Raw genomic sequence first — 19,982 nt, forward strand, 5'->3', positions numbered from 1 at the left:
ATATATATTTTTTAAAAATTTAAACAAACTTCAACTCGGTTTTATGCTAGCCTAACCTGAAATTCTTTTTAGTGGCAAAACTAAAGGCCTAATTTTCCCAGAACCAAAGTCCCCCAAGAATTAAGGGAACCCTTCAGGCTGCTTTGAGGAACAACATGAAGCTGTTTCTCCATCTCCATTTCTGGTTACAGTGTGTACTGCATTCAGCAAGTCTAGTATCTGCTATCACTACAGGACCAGTGAGCTGAAGACAGAAACTCGCTCCCCTCTGGGGTGACAAGGATGAATGTTAGCAATAAAACGTCTAAATTGTGGGGTCCTAGAAGACAGGCCAGCAGGAAAAGTATTTGCCATGCATGTGTGAGAATCAGAAACCATGTAAAGCTGAGTGTGGTAGTGTATGTTTGCAATCCCATGTGCTCCCATGATGAATAGGCAAGTGGAAAGTGGGGGGGCTGGGGAAGGGGGTCCCTGAGAGCTCTCTGGTCACCTAGCCTGGCACATTCATTAGCAAAAAAACAAAACAAAACAAAACAAACAACGCAGAGAGAGCTCATTTCAAACTGAGCAGAAAGTGAAGACCAGTTCCCAAGGTTACCTTCTGGCTTGCACAAGTGTATGCATGCACACACAGAGGCATTTCATTCTGTAAAACAAAAGGCAAAAGATGGAGACGGAGCAGAAAATCTTTCCCTTCTAAAGTTTCCCTGTAGTTTTATAACAACCAGGCTAACAAGACTCAAAGCCAGCACTGGCTATTAACATTACAGAGATGGCGCTGGGCAGTGGTGGTGCACACCTCTAGTCCCAGCCCTAGGGAGCCAGAGCAGACCTTTAATCCCAGAGTTTGGGAGGCAGAGGCAGGTGGATCTCTGTGAGCTGGAGGCCAGCCTGAGATTTATACTGAGAAATCCTGTCTTTGGGGGTGGGGCATGGGGAGGGAGAAACTCATCAAATCAGACGACGATGAGAAGGAGAGGACATTGTTATGGAATAAAAGACATAAAGAAACTCCCAACAAATACAAAGTACAGACTCCGGATTACAATCTGAACAAACCCAAGAATCGATCGTTTATAAAACGATCAGAGAAATTGTTAGTTTTATATATGCTGGGTTTTTTTTTTTTTTTTTTTTTTTTAAGAATCCAATGTTTTAGAGATACGTATTTATAGACGAAATTATAGGCTGTCTGGGATTTGCTTTAAACTAATTGGTTGGGGGAGGCGGAATAAATAAAACAAGATTGGCCATATGTTGATAATAATTGAGCCTGCGAGATGGGAACTTGGAGGATCGTTATATAATTCTATTTTTGCGAATAGCTAAACATTACCATAATAGGGTTTTAAAGTGGGGAGGCATGGTTGGAAGGAAAAAGAAAGATTTTTGTTTTGTTTTTTGTTTTGGTTTTTTTACTTTGACGATCCGGGGCCATGGCTCTCAGAGAAGTCTCTAGAGCTATCAAGGGACAGTTTGAACACAGAAGAGCGAGGTGACCGCTGAGCTGGCTAAGGGGTATTTGCAATGGTGCATTTGCTCCAACAAGGGATGCCTTGGTCTCACAAGACTAACCAGCAGCAAACCAGTACTTGGTCTAATCTTACAGCTAAGGCCCAGTGAGATCAGCAGGCCTTCCTGCGCAGCGCCACCCTCTTGGGCAAGGTGCTCGCTCGGTCTCCACGTCCCCCAACCACACAAGTACAATCTACGCCGCACCCGCTCTGTGCGTTTAGTGGGGCGAGCACTAAAAGGGGCAATACCAGAACAAGGTGAGGCAGAGGGTGTCTGCGATGCCTTCTGGGAAATGTAGTTCTTCTTCCACGCCGGCGCTGACGCCTAACTCAGAAGCAAGACTACAGGTCCTACAATGCGCCGCGCGCACGGCAGCTCCACGGTGTGTTGCTGCCTCCCGGTGGCAACTAGCAGTTAGGACCAGGTGTGAAGATTCAGGAGACAGCAGTAGGGGCGGGGACAATGTTGGGAAAGCAGAGTCGTCCAGGAACCTCTGGGAAGCCAATAAGGCGGATGAGGCTGCGAGACCTGAGCCAGGAAGGGGTTGTAGTAATGAAATTGGAGGAGAGCCCGGTATGAGGATTAAATGAAATCAGGACAGCGACTGTTGGCTGTATGGTTGGTTATTACAAAATAAGCACTTTTCATGTGGCAAAGAACTGCTTCAGAGCTTTACACGTATTAGCTAATTTAATCCTCTCAACGGCCATTCGAGCTATTATCAAACCCTTTTGCAGGAGTGAAATTGAGGCCTAGAGAAGAGGCCAGAGACATTCCACTGGTCTGTGAGAGCTGGGATTTGAACCTAGGCTTCCCCACTTTAAAGTCTGCGTCCTTTTGACTACGAATATTTCACTGCCTCTTTGATCTTTTTAAAAATAAAATTATAGTGTGTGTGTGTGTGTGTGTGTCCAGGATTCTCTCGGCATCTGCCTGCCCAGAACAGGAATCACAGGCCTGGCTTTCACATGTGTGGTAGAGATCCAAACCCAGATCCACATGTACGCATAACAAGTACTTTACGCACCGAGCCATCTCCCCAGACACCCTTTAAATTTATCTCGAGGTTGTCATCGGCAGGAATTGACTCAAAATAGCCATTAGCTTATGCGTCTCTGAGTTGGGGATTCTCAATGCTCTTCCTTTCCAAATGTGGGACTTAGTCCCATTCCCAAGGACAAAGTTTGCAACCAGCCCACATTTATAATTAGCACATGAATCCACACAGGTTCTAGCCATACAAATCAGATGTCTGATTAGCGTTGGATTAGCGGTGGTTTGTGTCAGGAGCTGGAGTCATTATGATTCCGTAGGCACACAGCTCTGCACACAGCCCCTGCCTTGCCTAGAAGCTGGCTCCCTTTTGGTCTAGGTGGTTTCCTCCCATACTGCTTACATCACGTCCCTGAGCCCATCACCATTATCATCCAAGGGAAGGCCATCCCGACAGAATGCGTATGCATTACCCTGAAGACTCGTAATGGTTAATCACCATCATCAACTTGTCTGCATTTGGAAGCCCCTGGGAGCTTGGTGGGGCACACACTTCTGAGTGTGCCCCACATCTCCAGAGAGAAGCAGCGGGTATTCGGGCTCTCCTGAATTGGGAGCACCATTCCACAGGCTAGGATCTCAGTGGGAATAAAAATAGAGTGAAGGAGAATCCAGGGTTCCAGCACCCCCCTGCTTCCTGGGCCACCTTCTGCACTGTCCTCTCTGAAACCAAGAGTCAAAATAAGTGATTCCCTCCTCGAGTTCTTTCCGTACGGCCTTCTGTCCTAGTGCTAGAAAGGCTGTAACTAACATATCTCCAAGTCACGTCTAGCTTGCTTTGTCCTCAAAGGGATCAAGTTTGAGGTCATATGCTCCAAAGGCTGGTGGAGTGCCAGGGTGAAGCTGAAGGTTTCTCCCTGGGGCAGGACTTGATATAGCAGATGAAGAGAGACATCCCAGCCCACTGGGGTTTGGGGTCTGGGGATGTTTAGTGATAGCTGGTCCTATGCTTATAGATCTGCGGCTGAGAGCGAGCTGGGAACAATCTCAAATCCCTTTGCATCTCAGATAACTGTGTGACCAGTGGCTCTGCAGTAAAATAGGGCAGGAGGGCAGTGGCTCCCTGTTGGAAAACTTGAAGAAATCAGCATCTCTCTAGCCTATCCCCTTCCATTTGCCAGGTGGAAACCAATAATTCTGAGCCCCAGGATATAATGGGGTCACAATGTGAATGAGTCTGGTGTGTGAGTCACCAAATGGAGGACACTGGAACACTTGTGAGAAACAAAATATGGGGTTGGAATAGGAGACTTTTGGTGGTTAAGAGCATCGGCTGCTCTTCAGAGGTCTGGGTTCAATTCCCAGCAACCACATGGTGGCTCACAGCCATCTGTAATGGGATCTGATGCCCTCTTCTGGTGTGTCTGAGGACAGGGACAGTGTACTCACATACATAAAGTAAACAAACCTAACAAATAAATAAAAGAAACAAAACACAGCGCTGGTGAGATGGTGCAGCAGGTAACGCTTGTTGAGCAAGCCTGCTGACCCAAGTTCAAATCCCGGAACCTACATAATGATAGACAGAGAAGCTAGATGTAGCTCAGTGATAGAGGGACTGCCTGCTTGGGTAGGGTCCTGGGTTCCATCTCCAATACCACCAAAAGAAAAAATAAAATTTTTTCTGGGCATAGTGGAGCACATTTTTAATCCCAGTGCTCAAGAGGCAGAGGCAGCTAGAGCTATCTCTACGACTTCCAGGCCAGCCTGGGCTACACTGAAAGTTCCAGGGCAGCCAAAACTACGTAGCGAGACCCCGAATGAAAAGAGGGGAAAAAAATAGGAGGAAAGAGAGAACCAATTTCTCACGGTTGTTCTCTGACCTCTACACAGGCGCCAACCCGTGTGTGCTCCGCTGTGTGCTCACACACACAATAGTAAGTAAAGTTTAGAAAATAATTTAAGAGACCACAGTATTGTATAAAGTCAATGGACTCCAGAAAACGTTGTGACAGCAGCTAGCATTACACTAACTCACTGTCTTTTTTCCATGTGGGCCTCTCGTATCCGGAAATCTTGAGTAGCAGTCAGTGGGTGAAATGAGCCTCAGATCTCCATGGTGATGCTCCCTGACCTTTGGGATCAGGGATCATTAGCTGCTATTGGCCCAGGAAGGCAATGGGAGCAGAGACAATAGAGGGAGGGTTTGGATGGGGGAGGGTTTGGATGGGGGAGGGTTTGGATGGGGGAGGAGTTGGATGGGGGAGGAGTTGGATGGGGGAGGGGTTGGATGGGGAGGGGTTAGATGGGGGAGGGTTTGGATGGGGGAGAGTTTGGATGGGGGAGGGTTTGGATGGGGGAGGGTTTGGATGGGGGAGGGGTTGGGTCGGGGAGGGGTTGGATGGGGAGGGGTTGGAAGCCCCATGAGTGCATACAGTGAATGATCACACCAGGACCAGCTTTGGGGAGTCAGATGAACTTTAACTGGGGTAATTCAAGGCTTATACAATTTGGGGGCCTGGGCGTAGGAACATCCAGGACAGGCAAAGGTCATTGGCTGAAGGCTGAGGGTACCAAACTGTCTCCTTAGTGAGAAGCATAGGAATCTCAGGTGCTAACTGAATGGCTTCTCAGCAGTTAGAACAGAAGCTGATCTAACTCAGGCCATGACATTCCACGGGTAGAGGGTTTTGAACTCCCCAGACGAGGTCTGAGAAGGAGAAGTCCTGCCAATGAAGGGAGTCCTCCATATTGCACTGAGCACAGAGGCTATCTGGTCAGTGGTGACCTTGGACATTAATTAGCAGAATTTTCCCACAGTATTCAGGTTCTCATGCAATAGGTCTCTGCGAAAGAGTGCTTGCTAGCTAAAAGGTTAGAGCAGAGGGCTGGAGAGATGGCCCAGTGGGTAAGAGCACTGGCTGCTCTTCCAGGGAATCCGGGTTCCATTCCTACTACCCACATAGCAGCTCACAACTATCTATAAGTTCAGTTCCAGGGGATCCGACACCCCCACAGAGACATACAAACCGCCAATGCACATGAAATAAAAAGATATAAATCATTTAAAGCAAGGAAAATCTATTTCTATAAAAAGAAATGGCCGGGTATTTCCCTTGGTTCTTTGCACGAATGCAGACATTTCTCCCACGTGCTTGCAGAAGGCACCTTTCTTGTTATCAGCTGGAGTTCATTAAAACTATCTGCATCCTCCACCCTTGAGAAGATGAACCTCCTACACGAATCTTTGCCTCCATGCAGAAGACGGCACTTGCCTGGGACCCCTCAGTCTAAGTTAGGGTGGTCAGTATTGGGTAGAGGAGAACCCACCTTCTTCTTCTCTTTTGACCCCACTGTGAAGGTGAACCCTCAGGCTCCAACTTGTAAGTAAATCTCTAGTGGTCACTCTGGTCATTACAGTGAAGCCCACTGGCTGGACTTGCATGGGTAGAGCCAAACCCCCCTTATAAAATAATGCCCTTCTTTTGACAGATCGACTGACATCATTCATTCGTTCATTACATATGCACATACATGCATACGTGTGCAAGCATACGAATGTGTGTGTGAATGAGCACATATGAATGTGGGTCTTTAGGGTCTGTTGTTGTTGCTGTTAAGAGTCAGTCGTTGGCTGGGTGGTGGTGGCACATGCCTTTAATCCCAGATCTCTGGAGGGAGGAAGGAAAGCAGAGAAAAGTGGGTGTTTGTGAGTTTGAAGCCAGCCTTGTCTACAGAGAACGTTCAAGGCCGGCCAAGGCTACAGAGAGAAACCCTGTCTCAAGAAAACAAACAAGAAACCCACAAAACAAAATAAAACAAAACAAAGATTTATTTATTGTTGTTTGCCCCTGTGTGTGTGTGTGTGTGTGTCTGTGTGTAGGTGACTGAGAAGGCCAGAAGAGGGAGTTAGATCACTTCAAGTTGTAGTTAACAGGTGGTTGTAAGCCACCCAATGTGAGTGCTGGCAATTGAACCCCAATCCTCTAGAAGAGCAGCAAGCATTTTAAACTATGGGACCATCGCTCCAATGCCCTTTGTCACTGTTTGTTTTTTAAGACCAAGTCTCATATAGCCTAGACTGGTCTTGAACTAGTGATTTAGCAGAGGAGAACGTTGATCCTGCTCTTCCCGCCCCTACCTCCGAGTGCTGAGATTAAGACAGGTACCACTATATCCAGTTAGTTACACGTGGTGCTGGAGCTGGGACCCAGGACTTCCTGCACACTAGGCAAGCATGCTGCCAACAGAGGGGTACATCTTTGGCCCCCTGTGTTTTGTGTTTGGAGTCCAGGTCTGGCTTCAAATTTAATGAGGGTGTCTTGAACTCTTGATTCTCCTGCCTCTACCTCCCAAGTTCCAGGGTTGCCAGAGCGTGGCTGTTGTGGATGTCTTGTGGAGTGGATGGAGATGCTTGGGAGAGAATCTTCATGTGGGGTGTTGTTCCTATGGGCATGCGTGACTGCTTATGTACTATATGCATGGCTGTGTGTTTCAGAGGTTCATGTTGGAGTGTACACCAATGTGTGTGCCCCTGTATCTGAATATATGCCAGCACATGTATGTATGTCCCGATGGCCCTTACAGTGCACACTGTACAGGTGTGCATTCTGGTGTGTGCCCTGGGTAAGTCTGAGCATAGTGGGGCATTATCTTCTTGAAATGAACTGTGCTTGGAACTGAGCAGGCTTCCCCCACCCCCAGGGCCTCCTCGTTTCCCCCGCAGTTTAACCTCATTCTTTCTGCTGTTCCACTGTTTCTGTCCTCGTCTCCAGATGTTGCAATTAAGCAAATGCAGCAATTAAACAGAGTCCCCCAAACAGCCATCCCACCAGGACCCCCTTCCAGGAACTAATGAGGGGTTACAGCACGTGCGGACCCACATGACCCGATGCAGTCACCCAGGGACCCCCAGGGACCCACGTGTGATGGCGTGAAGACACACACTGCACAAGGACTCCTCTGTTCACTTGGACCTCTCTTCTAGGTCTCGGTGCAGTGATCCCTGATTCCAGGAAGCCCCCCAGGTTTGGAGGAGTCCTTAGGAAGTCCTGGACTCTGCTAATAAGACTCCATGCTTCTGCTTCCCTAGCCATGGCCTGGATCATTCTGACCCCTGGTTTGTCACCACAGGCCTCATTGCTTTGCCCAGACTTTCCCTGTCCTGTCCACCATGACTTCATCATAGGCTAAGGCAGGTTTCTCCCATCTCAGCCCTGATGACTCTGGGCTGCCTGAAGATATGAATGACTTCTCCCTTCTCTTTTGGAGTATTCATTAAAGGCAGTTAAACAGTGACCTGGGCTGTCCGGGTCGTTGATTTAATAGCAGCCTTGTGTCATTAATTATCTTTCTCTCTAGTGACCCAACACTTGAACAGGCCAACTTGAGAGAGGAAATGCCACGGCCTGGAGAGACGGCTCAACAGTGAAGAGGACCGAGTGCTAGAAGGCAGAAGGCACATCCAGCCTATGTGACCGGCCCAGGGACCTGCTTTACCCAGACTTTCATTCTTAGCTTCAACATCTTTAATTGTCTACTCAAGTATTTGATGTTCCTGTTAGGCAGTGGCCAACTGCTTAAACCTTCAGCTCCCGGGGATCCAACACCTTCCTGTGGCCTCTACAAGTCACACACACACACACACACACACACACACACACACACACACACCACAAATAAAAATAAAATCAAGGTGTGACAGAAATTGTGGTCCTCCCTTCTACTGGTGTCAGAGGCATTCCAGGAATCTTCTGTGTGTGCTCAACGGGTTTCTTACAGGGAGAGAGGGAGCTGAACCCGTAATCTCACCAAGGCTGTGTGACTTTCTGCGGGTGGAGGGTGGGGGAGGTTTCAAGCTCTCCAGACAAGGTCAGAGAAGGAGAAACCCTGCTGGTAAAGGGAGTCCGCCATTTTGGCACTGAGCTCAGGGCTTTCCAGTAATGTCAGACTTCGACTTTAACAGCGGAGTTTCCCCAACTGGAGATGGTTCAGCTGTTATAGGCACTGGCTGCTCTTGCAAAAGAGCCGGGTTCTGTTCCCAGAACCTACTTGGTGGCTCACACCACTTGTAACTGCAGTTCCAGGACATCTAAAGCACACAAGTGGAGTGTTCACATATGTGCATGCAGAGGAAACACCTGCACTTCAAACTTGTAAACCCTTGTAAAACACTTGAAACACTTGTAAAATATAAATAGATAAACCTTTTAAAATGAAATAAGTTTAGAGAAAAGGCTTAATTTGGCTCATGGCCTTAGAGAGCTCAGCACCTTGGCCCCATGCGTTTCAGCAGAACATCATGGTGGCAGGAATATTGACTGACAGGAAGCAGAGAGAAAAGGTTCACATGATGGAGGATGGGAAACTTCAGAGCTATAACAAGAAGGGGCAGGAAAGGCTTCCAGTGACTTACTTCCTCCAGCTGTGCCTCCTAGCACAGCTCCGCCACCTTCTGATCATCTACTCAAAATTTGAGTCCACTGGAAGATTAGACCATTCATTAACCCGGACTACAACCAACACACCTAATTTCTTGTTGGTTCTTTTAAAGACAGATTCTCCAGGGTGGGCTGGGAGTCACTCTGTTGTTCAGGCTGGCCTCAAACTTCCAGCAGTCGGCTTACCCCAGGCTTTCAGGTGCTGGAATTACAGATGTTAGCCACCTTAGCTGATTCAATCTCCTCCTCTTTCTCTTCCTCTTCTTCTTCCTCCTCCCCCTCTTCCTCTTTCTCCTCCTCTTTCTCTTTTTTCTTTTCCTCCTCTTCTTCTTCCTCCACCTCCTCCTCTTCTTCTTCATCATCATCTTCTTTATCATCATCATCTACTTTATCATCATCTTCTTACTTTTCCTCTCCTCCTTCCTTCTGCCCTCTCCCTCCTTCTCCCTTTTCTTTCCCCTCCTCTTTCTCCTTCTCCTCCTCCTCTTCCTCTTTTTCCTCCTCCTCTTCTTCTTCCTTCTCCTCCTCTTCCTCCTCCTCCTCCTTCTCCTCCTCCTCCTTCTCCTTCTTCTTCTTCTTTTGCCCCTTCTTCCTTTCTCCCTCCCTCTCCTTTTCTCTCCCCTCCTCTTTCTTCTCCTCCTCTTCTTCCTCCTCCTCCTTCTCCTCTTTTTCTTATCACTGACTGTCCTGGAACTTACCAAGTAAGTTCTCCAAACTGGCCCTGAACTCAAAGAGATTCTCCTGATTCTGCCTTCCAAGTGGGGAGACTAAAGGTATATGGCACCACACCTGGTTTATTTACACTATTTGAGTCAGGATCTATGAGGTTCAGACTTCCAACCAGTAATTTTCCTGCCTTAATCTTCTGAGTGCTGGTATTACAGGCGTGTGTCCTTACACCTAGATCTCAGGCAACATTTTTTTAAAAAAATAAAGATTTGTTCATTTTTATTATTTTTGAGTGTTTTGTTATTTTATTCTTCTTGTGAGTGTTTTGCCTACATGTATGTATGTGCACCGCATCTATGCCTGGTGCCTGCAGAGGCCAGAAGAGGGCATCCACTCATGCTGGAGATCCAACCTGGGTCCTCTGCAAGAGCAAGAGCAGCAAGTGCTCTTACACTGAGCCATCTCTTTAGTCCCTCATGAGCATTTCCAAATCCAATCAGACTAATGTCCGAAACTGACCGTCACAAGTGTTAGCTACCGTAACCCTGACCAGATAACAACAGTAACTGCTGAGCTAATGGCAGCCTCCTTGCCTCTGTCTCCCTACTCCTGGCATATGTTCCTGGCATCCCCTGCACCACTAGGGTTCTGCAAAGCTGTGGCAGACGGCTCTGTGTACATTGCAGATGTCCCTGGTTTGTCCCAGTGAGCCTCCAAATGTAGTACTCAGATCAGCAGTAGTAGCTTTGCAATCCAGATGTGTTCTGAAGAATCCTTAAAGTCTTCCAGGAAAACTGAGTCCCAGAATGCCAGAAAACTTACTTCATCATCACCAAAGCACTTCTGTACTGTTTCTCTTCCTGACTGAACTCTTCTTTCCCCCCTGCCTCGGTTTCCTGGTACCAACCTCCCAGATCTACCAGTTCCACTGAATTCTTCTACTCTTGGGATGATCTCCGTGTCTTGCTCAATCCCACCATCCCTGCAGTGTCCTCTGAAGCTTCTGCAGCCTTTTCTCTGGCTTTCGAGTGTCCAGTATCCACTGTGCTGAGCCAAGAGCCCTGATGAACTTTGCTAATGATCTGGACCAAGTTAATTTTAGCTGCAATTTTTCATCAGACATAGTGGAAGGGGTCAAAAGTATATTGTGGAGCCTACATCAGAGCTCGGAAACCGCTGGGGTGGGTGGGCATCCACGTGCCACCTCCAAGGTCACGCTGCTCCTCTGCTTAGATGGTTTCTTAGCTCTAGGCCCACCTCAAGTGGCACAGGCTGGGTCTCCTTGGCAATAGGACTTCTGAAAGAACATGCTTCCTACATGCTAACATGCAAGTTCCTAGGCTTGAGGGCCATCACCCACACCCCTCCTCCTGAAGCGCTATCTGTAGAAAAGTGTGGGACCATTCACTCTCCTCTTTGTCCCCTCCCTCCTCTCCCTTCGAGGTGTGTGTTAGCGCAAGTCCAACCAGGGTCTTCTGTGAGAGTAAGGAAAGACAAGACTAGACAGGAGACTCATTTCTCTTGGTCAACCTGTCTAGCCTCCTGCCTCTGACCCATCTCCTATTTTCTCTCCCTCTCCTCCTCAGGACCTTTACTCAGGGTGTCTTGAGCTCCGTCTCTAATCCTAGGAGACACAGGTCATAGTGTCAATGTTTCTCCTTCCAGTGATCCCTCCTGGCTTAAAAGGAGAAACCTGTTACTGGACTGAACTGGGGAAAGACTTCCTGGGAAGGTGGTGCTGAGATAGCGGGTCAGGAGACAGACGAGCTGACATCTAGCATGGAGGGCTGTGTACAAGGATGTGAATGGAGTTGTCCAGGTGCTGCATATGGGGTGGAGGAGAGAGGCGAGAGAGACGAGAGAGACGAGAGAGACGAGAGGATGGAGAGACGGATGGCATGTCTCCGACTTGTCCTTGCTCCTTATCTCTGTTTCTGAGTTTTTCACTGTCTCTGTGTATTCACCTCTCTCCTTCAATGTATTTCTGTGTCTCCCTTTCTACTCCACTCTCTCATTCTGAGCCTCTCCATCCTTTCAGTCTCATCGGTTCCAGCTCGGTGTCTTGGCTTCAGTGTCTGTCTGTCTTTATTCAGGGATATTCTTATTCCCAGCAGCTCCAGGGCGTCTCCATGGTAGGTGGTGCTAGGGGCGCGTCTTTGAGAAGAGGGAGGAGGGAGGAGGGGGCTGCCTACGCCTTTAAGCGCGGGCGCGCGCGGGGCCTGCGCCTTTAAGCGCGGGCAAGCGCACGGCCCTGGGTTCCCGGCGAGGAGGCCGCGGGAGCACCCGGACCCGGCCCGCCTGCCCGGCCCCCCGCCCGGCCCCCGCCCCGGCCCCGGCGGGGGAGGGGTCTCTGAGCGCGACCCCTCCCCCCTGCGCCCCCGCCTGCGTTGCGGTGCCCAGGTCCCCGCGTGGCCCTGTCTGTCTGTCCGTCTGTCCGCGCCCAGGCCTCGCCCCACCCTGGCCCTAGTGCTACCCGGCTGCCCCCCTACCCGTCACAGCAGACCCCCTCTTTCTGGACCAGTCTCCTCCGCAGGCCACGAACCCAGCCGCGCCATTGCTGCCCCAGACCCTGGGCCGGCACCCCGACTTCGGGGGCGCTTGCAACCGGCGATCGGATCCAGATATTCTGAAACCCCTGAGCGTGGGACCCTGATTTGGGATCAGTACCCTGAGCTCCTGCCATGGAACCCTAAGGCCCGGACCTTGAACCTCAATATCTGGGGCTGGAATCCCGACATCTGTCCCTGGGACCCCAAGATTTGGAAACTGAACCCCATGATTTTGGAGCATGAACCCCAATATTTGGACCTGGGGCCCCAAGACTCGGCATCTAAGCTCCCGAATTTGGAGCTGAACTCTGAATTGTCTGGCGGATACGTTGACATCTGAGAGTGAATTCCCAAATCTATACCTGGGACCCCACTATTTTGGGAAAGAAACCCTGGGATTTAGGCCTTCGATTCCAAGACCTGAACTGAGGAATTCCGAGGGGACCGAAGTCCTTGCTGCAGACAAGTCTTGACTCAGCACCCTAGTATCTGAACAGGATCCCAATTTCAGATGCCAGGACTGGACTTGGAATTCAGACTCTAAACTTCCCCATCTGGCTGTTTGGTATCTCAAGCCTGGCACTGAGAGCCACCTGACCCTAAAGAACCACCAGGACCTTGGTCTCCAAAACTGGACGTAAGAGGCCCAGTTTTAGTGGTCTGGGACCCCGAGAGTCAAGTTTGGAGACTCCATAACGACAGACTGCACCTGCCACTCGACAGTTCCTTCCCAGAGGCCCTGGGGACAGGGAAGGCTTGACCAGATGCCCCCTCCAGAGTTCTGACCTCACCCCCTTGGAGCCTGAGGACACCTGCTCCCTGGGGTGGCTTCCAATTCAGGTAAGGCCACTGAGAGACACCCATGGTGGGAAGGGACTTAGGGTGGGGGTGGGGGTTCTTGGGCTACAGGTGGAAGTAGGTACGGACCAGGTGCCCTGTGGCATTCTAAACTGTTTTCATTGTGAAATGTCTGTCCCATGTGTCTCCAACACTCTCTGGACACATGTCCCCAGCTCTACCCCTCTCTGACCTCCTCGATGAGATTCTAGATCTCGATGTCTCCACCGGTCTAGCTTCTGACCTTCTGGCCTCCTCTCCAGCCCCCTTTCTCCACCTCTCCCCACCATGGCAGTTTCTGCTTTGCTCCCTGAGCTGCCTGGACGCCCCTGTCCACTGCCCTGTTATTCTCCAGTTACATCTGCCCACAGTCCCTCTCACTGACACCTCTGTCTGTGTGTCTCTCTGATCCGCTGGCTTTCTCAACCTTTGCCCACCCCTGACTCCTTGGCTGGGTCTGTGACCATCCCTAGCCACACCTAACACCTGTCCAATCATCCCCCAACTACCCTGTCCTCCTCTCCTGCTGTTTCCTGTTCACCTCCCACCATCTTCCTGGTCTACCCCCCACATGGCCAGCTCTGGCCATTTCCATCCTGGCTGCCTTTCTACCCTTGCCCCACCTCTCCATACCCCTTCCTCTGACCCGTTGTCCTGGTCCCCTGCTGACTCTGATATATCTGTCCTTTCACTAGAAGGACCACTCCGACCTGCCCCCTCTTCTTTGCTCAGTTTTCCTCTTTAGTCATGCCTGACCTTTACTGATGATAAAATTCGCCAACTGCCCACCTCTTCCCTGTGCCTCTAGACCCTACTGCTTACTTTCTCTCCACCTTCACCATCTGTCCTAGCCTCTGCCCACCTGTGCCCATCCCTAGCCAGCTTCCTGACCATCATGGCTCATGCTTGACTCTCCGTGCCTTCATGACACATCTCTGACACCCCGCACCACGGCCATCCCTACCTCTCCGAGCACATTATGACCATCTTTCCCAGTTTCTGGCCCTAACACTTCCTTTCTTCTCTACAGACCACCCCTGCCCGCGATGGCCGTCCTTCCAATACTCCTTTGCCTGCTACCGCTGGCCCCCGCCTCCTCTCCACCCCAGCCGGCCACAGCGAGCCCTTGCCCCCGCCGTTGCCGCTGCCAGACCCAGTCTCTGCCCCTAAGCGTGTTGTGCCCAGGGGCGGGCCTTCTGTTTGTACCGCCATCACTGGATCGCCGAGCAGCGGAATTGCGCCTGGCAGACAACTTCATCGCGGCAGTGCGTCGACGAGACCTGGCCAACATGACAGGCCTGCTGCATCTCAGCTTGTCTAGAAACACCATCCGCCATGTGGCCGCTGGCGCCTTCGCCGACCTGCGTGCCCTGCGTGCCCTGCATCTAGATGGCAATAGACTGACCTCGCTGGGCGAGGGTCAGCTGCGCGGCTTAGTCAACCTGCGCCACCTTATCCTGAGCAACAACCAGCTCGCAGCCCTGGCAGCTGGTGCCCTAGACGACTGTGCCGAGACCCTGGAGGACCTCGATCTCTCTTATAATAACCTTGAGCAGCTGCCCTGGGAGGCTTTGGGTCGCCTGGGTAACGTCAACACGTTGGGCCTTGACCACAATTTGCTGGCCTCGGTGCCCGCTGGAGCCTTTTCCCGCCTGCACAAGTTGGCGCGACTGGACATGACCTCCAACCGCCTGACCACCATTCCTCCTGACCCACTGTTCTCCCGTCTGCCTCTGCTTGCCCGGCCTCGAGGCTCGCCAGCCTCCGCTCTGGTGCTGGCCTTCGGGGGAAACCCCCTCCACTGCAACTGTGAGCTGGTGTGGCTGCGACGCCTGGCTCGGGAGGACGACCTCGAGGCCTGTGCCTCGCCACCGGCTCTCGGGGGCCGCTACTTCTGGGCTGTGGGTGAGGAGGAGTTTGTGTGTGAGCCACCCGTCGTGACCCATCGCTCACCTCCCCTGGCAGTGCCCGCAGGTCGGCCAGCTGCCCTGCGATGCCGGGCAGTAGGGGACCCAGAGCCACGAGTGCGTTGGGTATCACCCCAGGGTCGGCTGCTGGGCAACTCCAGCCGAGCTCGTGCCTTTCCTAATGGGACCCTGGAGCTCCTGGTCACTGAGCCGGAAGACGGCGGTACTTTTACTTGTATTGCAGCCAATGCCGCTGGCGAGGCCACCGCTGCTGTTGAGCTGACCGTGGGTCCCCCTCCACCTCCCCAGCTAGCCAATAGCACCAGCTGTGACCCCCCGCGGGACGGGGAACCCGATGCCCTCACCCCGCCCTCTGCGGCTTCGGCCTCCGCCAAGGTGGCGGACACCGTGGCCCCTACTGACCGTGGCGTCCAAGTGACTGAGCATGGGGCCACAGCGGCTCTTGTCCAGTGGCCAGATCAAGGACCTGTCCCAGGCATCCGCATGTACCAGATCCAGTACAACAGCTCGGCCGACGACATCCTTGTCTACAGGTGCAGGGGCCTAGAAGTGGGGGAGTAAGGTGGGGGGGCATTGTGGGTCCACCCAGAAACACCCCTTGTGAGCCACTGCAAGGAAATAGGACTGTAGGTTCCAAAGCAAATCAGAAAGCGAAGGCAAATGAAACCAGGCAGCAATGAAAATCACGGCTGGGCAGAAAGGGTAAAAGAAATATAGGACAGATGTGCTGAAGGCAGTTGAGATGAAGAGGGCAAATCAACCAGACAGCAGGCAGACATGCTCAACCAAGGACAATGAGGAAGAAAAAAAAAAAAAAAAACAGGCTGCAGAGGTAAAGAGAAACAAGGCTGAGAAAATAAATGGTAACAAACATATGAAGAAATCAGGCAGCCAGAAAAAAAAAATCAGGCCGAAGGAATAAAAAGTTAATGGTTAGCGGTGGTTCGGAGCATAGATGGAGTGTTAGAACAGCAAGCATGCAGCCCTGAAGTCAAGCGCAGCACTGAAGAAAGAGAAGGTTAATGAGGTTATAGGAGGCTAAAACCAATTTTTATCAGGAAGTTTGGCTTCTCACGGGAAGCTACAATAAGGATCCGCAAGAGGCTGAGTCAGGGTTGTGACAAATTCAGGGCCAGCCTGGTCTACATAGGGAGTTTGGAGCTGGCCAGAGATTTATAGTAAACACTGCCTGGGGAAGGGGAGGAGGAGAAAGGAGAGAAAGAAGGAGGGATGGGAAGAAACACACAGAGATGGCAGAGAAAGGCAAATGAGGTAGGCCAGGGAAATAAGGGCAAAGGTTAAGTGGAAAATTGGGGGTAAGAGGCTAAACAGAGAGTAGGTCTTGGGTTCGTGCAGTATGAGCCCTACTGGTCAAAGTTCTGGTTAGAGTAACGTCCTAATTTTTGGTTTGCTAAATTAAATCTAAGCTAGGGCAGATATGTCAATACACGGCTGTCTGTCCTCCCAACTCTCAAGTGGTTGAGACAGGAGGCTCAGCAAGTTCAGGGGCCTCCTGGACTATCCAGCCAGACCTTGTCTCAGAAACCAAGCAAGCAGCCACCTAGTAAGTTATGTGGGCAGAAATAACCGGTCTGATGGTCCCGTCTTCCTCCCAAGGCTGCAAACACGAACCCCGGAGTTTACACATTCCCAAAAGGGCAGGCAAAGTAGCTTCTCTCCGCAAACCCGATAACACTTGGTCCATCTGCTGTGACCACAGTGGCTAGAAATGACACTCCCTACCAAAGTCTGACCTTTTATGGGCAGCTGTGGATGACTCCTGTCCTCGGTGCCAAGAGTACAGCTCCAAACTGACCGTAACTTTCCACATGCTGGGTTAGCACCTTGCAAACGCAGTTCCTGGGTTCAACCCCTTTCCTGGCCATACATCAGGTCCCATCTTCTCAATCCTAATCTAATCCCTCCCTCTTCCCCTCCTTCCCTACCCCGTCCTCTGTTTTAGACTAGAACTCATGCAGCCCTTGGCTGGCCTCGAACTGTCCCTGTAAGTCAAGGATGACACTCAACCCGGAGCCCTCCTGCCTTTACCTCCCCATCTATGGGCTACCACATGTGGCTTCTCCACTCCCTTTTTGAGACATTATTCAGGAGATTGCATGGAGGGTGGGCCACCTTCCCTGGTGGGGAGTGGGACAGTCTGAAGACAGCCACCCTGCCACAGGTCATCATGGGTGTCCTTTTGTTGCTCTCCTTAAAGCCATGTAGGAATAAAACAGATTCTAAAACTAGCCCGGTCTCCAGGGCGCCCTGAGACAAAGGGGATGTGTAGCCTTGGGTGGGAAAGACAGAGAAAACTGACAGTGGCTCGGATCTTAATCTTAGCCCTGGAGAGACTTGAGGCAAGGGTCTGAGAGTTCCAGGTCAACCTGGGAACTACATAGGCAGCCTGGCTCAACACACACACACACACACACCATAACACACACATACACACACACACACACACACACACACACGTAAGGTTAAACAGAAACCAGAACACTGAGATACAAGAGAAAGAAGAGATGGTCCTGGAAAGAAATGGGGCAGTAGAGAAGAGAATCTGAGGTGGAAATTCTCAAGGGCTCTCTGGAAACACAACAGAGATGATGGTGATAACGAGGCACTGGGGATGCAGGGAAATTCACCGGCAAGCTGGAAGGAAAGCAGGCAATGGGGGTACGGGGGGGTCAGTGGTTAGGGCAGAGGGGTTCAGCTGCTGCATGGTAAGGAATTGAAAAGGAGCTGGACAGGGGAAACTAGAGCTGAAAAGCCAGCCAGGCGTGGGATGCATGGTTACAACACCAGCACTTGGTGTCACAGGGAGGGTCATCAGGAGTCCAGGGCCAGCCCTGCTAAGCTCCGTGAGACCCTGTCTTGAAACAAACAAGCAATCGCTTCCCTGCCTTGTGGCTAAGACCGAGTGTAGTATTGGCTCTTATCAGGTTAATATCTGCTATGTCCGCTCCTCTATCCGAGGTCAGTGTATGAAATGGATTTTTGGAGCTCGGAGATGGAACAGCAGCCGTATCCATGACACCCAGCTGTATCCCTGACACTCACTGACCTGGTGTGTAGTAGTCCAGGAATGGTGCCCCCACCTCAAGGGCATAAAACAAACAAAAGCAAAACAGGGGTCACAGGAAGACAGATAGTCTAGCAGAAAGATGGCTGGTGGGTAGAGAAAGGGGGCCATTTGGTCAGGCGTATTGTTAAAAGGGTTCTATTTCCAGCACTCCGGAGGCTGAGGCAGGCCCTTCACAGGATAAGAGCTAGCCTTGGCTCATAGCAAGACTCTGGGAGTTAGAGGGCAGGAATCAGACGAGGTTAGAGTAAAACAGCAGTGAACCTGAGTGCTTTGGTAGTGAGGCTGAGGGCTTGGCCAAACAGGGCGAGCGGGTGCTGAAAGGGCCTTGGGGGATGTTAGGGACTCCTTGAAAGACCTAGAGAGTAAATCTTTCAAAGAGGAATGGCTTCAGAAAAATAAGGTGTGGGATCCACAGGTGCTCAAAATAGAGAACTTGTGTGGGAGGAATGAAGTCGGCTAACCCACTGGAAGGACATACTAGGTGTCAGCTAAGCAAAAGAAGTCAGGGTGCTGGTTCGAGGGAACTGGGGTGCAATGGGGCAGCCGGACTCCAGAGAACGTAGCTGGGGGGGGGAGGCACAGGGAGTGAAGACGGGTGGGGCGTGGGTACTGGGTGACCACAGTCCTGACCCCATCTGCCACCCTCCCCAGGATGATTCCAGCGGACAGTCGCTCCTTCCTGCTGACCGACCTGGCGTCAGGCCGTACCTACGATCTCTGTGTGCTCGCAGTCTACGAGGACAGTGCCACCGGGCTCACGGCCACGCGGCCAGTGGGCTGTGCTCGCTTCTCCACGGAGCCCGCACTTCGGCCTTGCGCCGCACCGCACGCACCGTTCCTGGGCGGCACCATGATTATCGCGCTGGGAGGAGTCATCGTGGCCTCTGTTCTGGTCTTCATTTTCGTACTTCTTCTACGCTACAAGGTGCACGGAGGCCAGCCGCCTGGGAAGGCCAAAGCCACAGCACCCGTCAGCAGCGTTTGCTCCCAGACCAACGGAGCCCTCGGCCCCGTGCCCAGTGCGCCTGCCCCTGAGCCTGCTGCACCCAGGGCCCATACTGTGGTCCAATTGGACTGTGAGCCCTGGGGGCCCAGTCACGAACCTGCAGGACCCTAGCCGAGGGCCCACCTCTAATGGCTCCTCTGGCCCCAGGGCGCCAGTCGGATCCAGACACCCCTCGGGCGGGACCTGGCCTCAGACTCACCAAATTGCTCACGGTTTTTAAAACTCTGATGGGGAGGGTGTTGGGGGCACCGGGGCACAACAAGAAAGTCCTATTTTTCTAAGCTTGGGCCGCGCCCTTGCCCTTGTCTCTGTCTGTGGGGAATGAGGGGTGCTGCGGAGGGTATGGGGGGCACGGGGTTGAGGAACCTCCCTTGAGGAAGGCACTTCCTGTTCAGCTTGGGGGTCTCCGCAGGGGGCTTGAGGATAGTCACCTATAGTCCTCATTCAGTTATTCTGATGCTTGTGCCAGGGACTTAGTGGCCCAAGCTGCCCCGCCCTTAGTCCTGTGGGAAACAGCCTGAAGTGTAGTTCAGGGAAGGCTCCCTGGAAGAGGAGGGCTATAATATAAGCAGCGTATCTGAGCAAAGAGCAGAAGGGAAGGTTCCGGGTGGAAGGCCGAGTATTGGGTCGTTGTGGTCCCGGTGAGGTGGGAGGGGCCAGCACCCTCACAGCGAGGTTCTCAGACTGAGGGTGATGGCTAGCCGGGGAGGAGTTTATTTATGCCTGGGGACTGGGGAGGAGGTTGTAGGATCGATCAGCTATGTTTGGACTTTAGGAAGATCTTGAGGGATCAGGAATCGGTGGGAAGCCGGTGGGGGTGGGGGTGGGGCAGGACCAACTTCGACCTGGGAAGCACTGGAAGGAAAGAGGAGTGTATGACAGCCATTCAGGAAAGTGCGTGGCTGGATTACAGAACTCAAAGACCGTGAGGGAGGGAGCATCCAGCGTGAGGCCCTG

The 19,982-nt window shown here is 51.7% G+C and overlaps 1 protein-coding gene across 1 annotated transcript; it reads left to right on the forward strand.

Moving 5' to 3' along the window:
* Positions 1 to 14,049: 14,049 nt before the first annotated feature.
* Positions 14,050 to 19,136, forward strand: LRFN3 (leucine rich repeat and fibronectin type III domain containing 3; the record flags this gene model as incomplete). Its single annotated transcript, XM_080909117.1, has 2 exons — positions 14,050 to 15,464; positions 18,671 to 19,136. 2 exons carry the CDS (start codon positions 14,050 to 14,052, stop codon positions 19,134 to 19,136), a joined length of 1,881 nt encoding a protein of 626 aa, XP_080765243.1.
* Positions 19,137 to 19,982: the final 846 nt, after the last annotated feature.

This window comes from Micromys minutus (assembly GCF_963924665.1).
Source record: "Micromys minutus genome assembly, chromosome: 32".
Taxonomy (NCBI): domain Eukaryota; kingdom Metazoa; phylum Chordata; class Mammalia; order Rodentia; family Muridae; genus Micromys; species Micromys minutus.